Source organism: Alosa alosa, chromosome 10 (assembly GCF_017589495.1).
Source record: "Alosa alosa isolate M-15738 ecotype Scorff River chromosome 10, AALO_Geno_1.1, whole genome shotgun sequence".
Classification (NCBI taxonomy): Eukaryota; Metazoa; Chordata; class Actinopteri; order Clupeiformes; family Clupeidae; genus Alosa; species Alosa alosa.
Window position 1 is genome coordinate 34,081,950 of NC_063198.1, and position 7,500 is coordinate 34,089,449.

Here is a 7,500-nt window from a genome sequence, read left to right on the forward strand (position 1 = left end):
ACAAGCTTTGAATAATGTAAAGGTCACACCTGTTAAACTCACCTTAACACGACATTTACTGAGAAAAGAAAAAAAATCTTATAAACCTTATAGCCTAAACAAAGCAACACTGTCAGGCCTATGTTTTACCTCTAGTCTGTAGGAAAGACAGGGGTAGCTCACTGCAAATAACACTATACAACACTACACTACAGAATACCTTTACACACAATACCTTGCACAATAATTACAGGGGAAGAGTAAGCACACTACACACACTACTGAGGGGGAAAGAGTACACACACTACACTTGCAAATAACTGAGGGGGGGGGAAGAAAGTTGCACACACTACTGAGGGGAAAGAAGAGTAGAGGGGGGGGAAGAGTAAGCACTATACACACTACACACACACTACAGAGGGGGGAAAGAGTAAGCACTATACACACTACACACACCTTGCACACACTACTGAGGGGGGGAAGAGTAAGCACTATACACACTACACACACACTTACACACACTACACACACTACTGAGGGGGGGAAGAGTAAGCACTATACACACTATACACACACTACACACACCTTGCACACACTACTGAGGGGGAAAGAGTAAGCACTATACACACCTTGCACACACTACTGAGGGGGGAAAGAGTAAGCACTATACACACTACACACACTACACACACACTACAGAGGGGGGGGAAGAGTAAGCACTATACACACTACACACACCCTGCACACACTACTGAGGGGGGGAAGAGTAAGCACTATACACACTACACACACCTTGCACACACTACTGGGGGGGGAAGAGTAAGCACTATACTAATTACCCACAACAACCACACACCTGCACACACTACAGAGGGGAAGAGGCGCACCATACACACTGGCTACACACTACTAAAAGCACAATACCTACACACACACTACACACACACTACTGAGGGGGGAAAGAGTAAGCACTATACACACTACACACACACTACAGAGGGGGAAGAGTAAAGCAATTACCACACAATTGCCAACACTACTGAGGGGGGAAGAGTACAATAACACCTTTTGCCAACACACTGGATTACCACCACCGAGGGGGAAGAGGCACCCCTTGTACACACCACAGAGGGGGAAGAGTAAGCACTACACATTAATTGCACACTTGCACACACACTACTGCACACCACTGAGGGGAAGAGGCTAATATACACACTACAATAATAACTACAATAATAATTCACACACACCTTGGCACACACTACTGAGGGGAAGAGTAAGCACCACACACACCCACTACACACTAATTACCGAATCTCGGAACACCACCGAGGAAGCACTACACTACACACTACACCACTGAGTAAAGGCTAATCACTATACACACCAAGGGGAAGAGTAACACACCACTGCACACCACTACCACCTTGAGGGGAAGAGTAAGCACCATACACACTAGGGGAAGAGTAAGCACTATACACACTACACACACACTACACACACTACTGAGGGGGGGAAGAGTAAGCAACAACAGGAAGCCGGCCAGGCCACACTCGCAATAACACAGGAAAGGAATTCTCCGTCACCATGACAATAGAACACAAACACTCAGGGCTGTCCCAGAGGCACGCGTGCATGTGTGTGTGTGTGTGTGTGTGTGTGTGTGTGTGTGTGTGTGTGTGTGTGTGAGAGAGTCCACATGCATACATGTACAATTTGTAATTAAATAAAGCTAGACTGAAATCAGATCTACATGGACCTCCTGAAGCCAATCAATACGGTCAGCCTGTGCACACACACACACACACACACACACACACACACACACAGCAACCCTCCAGTTACAAGTCCGAAGTGCTAACCAGTAGGCCACGGCTGCCCCTAAATACACACAATAATTTGGAGAACCACAGGAAACCTGACCGGTTGTTTAACACTCTGTAAAGCACCATAAGACGTGTGTAATGTTTTGGCGCTCTATAAGCGATATTACATTTAAATAGTGAACATCACTATAGAGAGAGAGATGGAGAGAGGGAAATAGAGAGAGAGATGGAGGGAAAGAGAGGGAAATAGAGAGAGAGAGAGATGGAGGGAAAGAGAGAGAAAGAGGGAAACAGAGAGAGAGATGGAGGGAGAGAGAGAAAGAGGGAAACAGAGAGAGATGGAGGGAGAGAGAGAGAGAGCAAGAGAGAGAGGGAGGGAAAGAGAGAGAGAGGGAAACAGAGAGAGAGATAGAGGGAGAGAGAGAGAGAGATGGACGGAGAGAGAGAGAGGAAACAGAGAAAGAGATGGAGGGAGAGAGAGAGAGGGAAACAGAGAGAGAGGGAAAGAGAGAGAGAGAGAGCAAGAGAGAGAGGGAGGGAAAGAGAGAGAGAGGGAAACAGAGAGAGAGATAGAGGGAGAGAGAGAGAGAGATGGAGGGAGAGAGAGAGAGAGAGCTAGAAGGCAGCAGGTACTCACACCGGGTGACAGGGGCATGGCTGGAGCATTGAAGACCATATCCAATCAGCGGTCCGAGGTTCAACTCATGACACTCACACACTCACACACAATCACTGATCCTCCGCAGTAGCCTTCCTACAGAGCAGTGGTCAATAACTAGCCCCGGTAGCCTTCCTGCAGAGCAGTGGTCACTCACTCACACACACTCACTAACTAGCCGCAGCAGCCTTCCTACAGAGCAGTGGTCACTCAATGGGTCCATAGAGCGCATCTCCACACTTATACCACAGGGCGGCTCCTTGATACTGAAACTGAACTCAGAAACTCCACAACCCAGAGCCCAGCGCACACACACAAACACACACACACACACGCTCACAGAGCCTGGCATTTCTCAGAAGGACACGCATGACGCCATGGCAACTGAACAATCCCGCCCTCCTATTGTCTGAATAGGAAGGGGCGGGGCCATACCGGAAGGGGAGGAGTCTGGGGGAGCCATTGGGAACTCTGGACTTCCCCAACCGCCACATGGAAGTGTGTGTGTGTGTGTGTGTGTGTGTGTGGGGGGTTGTGTGTCTGTCTGTTTGTTTTGTTTTCTGTGTGTGGGGGGGTCTGTCTATGGAGAAGGAGACTGTGTTTATCTGTGTGTGTGTGTGTGTGCGTGCTTATCTGTGTGTTTGAGTGTGTGTGTGTGTGTGTGTGTCTTTGTCTTCATGGGTATATGCGTATGTGTATAGGTGTGTATTTCTTGTGTTATGCCGCGTTCTCCGTTTGTCCCTTCAAGTCGTTTTCCGAGCTGTTTTCATGAGTTCAAAGTTCCAAAGAAACGCCCATAGAACACAGAACGCCCTCTGAAGTTCTACCTCAACTCGTCAGCTCGGTCAAACCCAGAGTTCTACGAGTTTGAATTTCCAAGATGGCTGCGCCCATTAACAGTAAACTGCTAACAGTAGCCAAATGCTAACAGATGGTAGCGCAGCTGGTTGACAAATAAAACGCAAACAGCTCGTATTTTTAACACTGACATGACGTCACTGACGAGCTCCGAGTTCGCTAAGAGACAAACAGAACGCAAACAGCTCGTATTTTTAACACTGACATGACGTCACTGACGAGCTCAGAGTTCGCTAAGAGACAAACAGAACGCAAACAGCTCGTATTTTTAACACCGCCGAGCTCCGAGTTCGCTAAGAGACATTAGTGTTAGGCATTAAACATTAGAGTGTCTGTCAACACATACTACTGGAAGACTTGAAATCAGTGTATGTGTGTGTGTGTGTGTGTGTGTGTGTGTGTATGTGTGTGAGAGTGTCTGTGAGTGTGTGTGTGTGTGTGTGCGTTTGTGTCATGACGGGATGAACCAGGCCATCTCACAGGACATAAATATTTGCTTTCGTTTCTAATGAAAGACAACTGGTATTCTACACATTCAAATGACAGGAATGAAACTGAGGGCATTTCACACACACACACACACACACACACACACAAACACAAAAATACACACACACTCAAACACACATACACACAGTTTCCAGGCTCAGGATCTAAGTTTAAATATTACTTTTTCCCTATTTATGGTTATGTCAAATGACAGGAAACACACACACACACACACACACACACACACACACACACACACACAGTCCCCTGAGACAGGCATCTCCCGGTACCAGGACACATCAGAGCTGTTTATGGCTTTATGCTTTTATGAGCACACAACTAGTCAGCACTTCCACAGAACGATCCTTAAGTTCTGCTTTCCTCTAAAGAACCACTACAAATGCACAGGGTTCTTTGGGAGACCTTTTTGATCTTGGGTGAATTGAACTGAATTGAATTCATTGTCTACTCCATCAGAGGCGCTACCCTGATACTTTCATTCATTTTCATTTTTTCTGGTGAAAGAAGAATCACTATGATGGAAAGATACCAAATATTAGCACAAGGAGAGACACACACACACACACACAAACTCTCTCACAAGGAGGGACTTACCTAGTCAGATACAGACCCTGTCAGAGGAGGGTTGTGTCTTTGGGATTACTATAGCATTGGGGATTACTATAGCATTGGGATTACTATAGCATTGGGGATTACTATAGCATTGGGGATTACTATAGCATTGGGATTAGCATTGGGATTACTAGAGCATTGGGGATTAGCATTGGGATTACTATAGCATTGGGGATTACTATAGCATTGGGGATTACTATAGCATTGGGGATTACTATAGCATTGGGATTAGCATTGGGGATTACTATAGCATTGGGATTACTATAACATTGGGATTACTATAGCATTGGGGATTAGCATTGCGATTACTATAGCATTGGGATTACTATAGCATTGGGGATTAGCATTGGGATTACTATAGCATTGGAATTACTAAAGCATTGGGGATTAGCATTGGGATTACTAAAGCATTGGGATTACTATAGCATTGAGGATCACTATAGCATTGGGATTAGCATTGGGATTACTATAGCATTGGGGATCACTATAGCATTGGGATTAGCATTGGAATTACTATAGCATTGGGGATCACTATAGCATTGGGATTAGCATTGGGATTACTATAGCATTGGGGATCACTATAGCATTGGGGATTACTATAGCATTGGGATTACTATAGCATTGGCGATTAGCATTGGGATTACTATAGCATTGGAATTACTAAAGCATTGGGGATTAGCATTGGGATTACTAAAGCATTGGGATTACTAAAGCATTGAGGATCACTATAGCATTGGGGATTACTATAGCATTGGGATTACTATAGCATTGGGGATCACTATAGCATTGGGGATTAGCATTGGGATTACTATAGCATTGGGGATTAGCATTGGGATTACTATAGCATTGGGGATCATTATAGCATTGGGATTACTATAGCATTGGGGATCATTATAGCATTGGGATTACTATAGCTTTGGGATTACTATAGCATTGGGGATTAGCATTAGCTAAGAGGTGGGGAAATGGACAGTATGTAGCCAATTCAGGTAACTTCAATTCAACTCCAAGGCTGCACTGTGTCTGGGTCTTCACTGAATAAGTCTGTAAGTGACGTTTGCAGCTGAGGCTACAGGCTACAGGCTGACCGGTCCAGCATTGCCATACAGCTAACATAGAACTGGTAGAAAATTGCCATACAGAGAATTGCCATGCATAGATAGACAGACAGATACTTCAACCTCTAGAGTGGCACAGAGTTGGCATAGAGCTGGCATAGAGTTGGCACACAGCTGGCATAGAGTTGGCATAGATCTGGCACAGAGTTGGCATAGAGCTGGCATAGAGTTGGCATAAAGCTGGCACAGAGTTGGCACAGAGCTGGCATAGAGTTGGCATAGAGCTGGCACAGAGTTGGCACAGAGTTGGCATAGAGCTGGCATAGAGTTGGCACAGAGCTGGCATAGAGCTGGCACAGAGTTGGCACAGAGTTGGCATTGAGCTGGCATAGAGTTGGCACAGAGTTGGCATAGAGCTGGCACAGAGTTGGCACAGAGTTGGCATAGAGCTGGCACAGAGTTGGCACAGAGTTGGCATTGAGCTGGCATAGAGTTGGCACAGAGTTGGCATAAATTTGGCACAGAGTTGGCATAGAGCTGGCACAGAGTTGGCACAGAGTGTGTACCTTGTGTCTGGCGTCTCCGTGTGAGGGGAGAGGTCTGCTGGGCGTGGGGGGGGTGAGGGGGGGCGATCTGAGGGGGGTGTCCGCGGGGTCTGAGATTCGTAGCGCTGCACCCGTGCTGCCACCAGTCCTGTGGTTCCCCCTGTGCCCCCTGTGCCTGCCCCCAGGGAACTGTAGCGGGTCAGAATGCCGTCCTGAGCCTCGGGCAGCGCCACCATGCTGGGCACATGCCACGTCCGCTGGCGGAAATGCAGCATCCTCACGCCTTAGACCGACCGACTGACCAAGCGACAGACTTACATTAAAAGCAGGACGCAAAAGCACGCTGAGTGTGTGTGTGTGTGTGTGTGTGTGTGTGTGTGTGCTGACCAAAATCCGGCTCTTTAGTTCCAAACATCCAAAGCACCTCTATGTCCAGACAGACCTGAGCAAAGAATTGGCCCAGCGGGTCAGAGCAGATCCAGAATTGTGTGTGTGTGTGTGTGTGTGTGTGTGTGAGGGAGAGTGTGTCGTCTTCCCAGATGCTGAAAGAACAATCGACCACAGAGATGAAGAAATCAGTGTGTGTGACACACACACCCCAGAGATGAAGAAATCAGTGTGTGTCCACTTGACGGCTACTGACGCAGCGCATAGAACCTGGGAAGGAACCCGACGCAGACGCAGCCAGAGGGGTGGAGCCAGAACGCAGAACACAGAACACAGGTGCGCTCCCAGCTGAGCATGCAGGTGTGTTAAACGCAGGTGTGTTAAACGTCAAAAGAAATGTCCATTACAAATTCTGAACCTGCTCCACATGTACACGGCCAGCGTAGTCCTTCCGATGTGTGTGTGTGTGTGTGTGTGTGTGAGCCACTGGTCACGCCGTCGGTGTTTTCCCAGTGCGGAGTGTAAAGTCATGTGACACACTCAGAAATGCCCTTTGACTCCTCTGACACAGGTGTGTGTGTGTCTGTGTGTGTGTGTGTGTGTGCGTGTGTGACTCTGACTCAACCCTGTTCCTCCTGCATTTCTCAGCTGTCACCATGGCAACGGCCTTATCATACACTGCAGTAACCTCTCCTATAGGGGGGCAATATGTAAGGACTGCGGGACACACACACACACACACACACACACACACACACTAATCCATAACACTAACCCTTACTGCTGACACATACAGCTCTGACACTTTCTCTCTCTCTCGCTCTCTCTCTCTCACACACACACACACACAGACGGAGGATAGTGCTGACTTGTCTGGACTTCGCACTGACCCTGTACTGTATGCAAATCACCCACTGGTTCCAAACCCACTGCGGCTAAAGCCAACACACACTTCAGAAGACCCTACACACACACACACACACACACACACACTTCAGACAATACACTTCTGATGAAGTCCCAGCCCTAGAACAGTCTGTACCGGCAAACAGTAAGCAGAGAGAGCC

General features: G+C 47.5%; 1 protein-coding gene across 1 annotated transcript in view; it reads right to left on the minus strand.

Annotated features, from left to right (window-relative positions):
• Nucleotides 1–7,500, minus strand: part of LOC125302384 (pleckstrin homology domain-containing family G member 5-like) — a 71,798-nt gene that overhangs the window by 14,684 nt on the left and 49,614 nt on the right. The window contains exon 9 of the mRNA XM_048255539.1: nucleotides 6,068–6,303. Within this exon, the coding sequence (XP_048111496.1) occupies nucleotides 6,068–6,303 (236 nt within the window). The remainder of the gene's footprint in view (nucleotides 1–6,067; nucleotides 6,304–7,500) is intronic.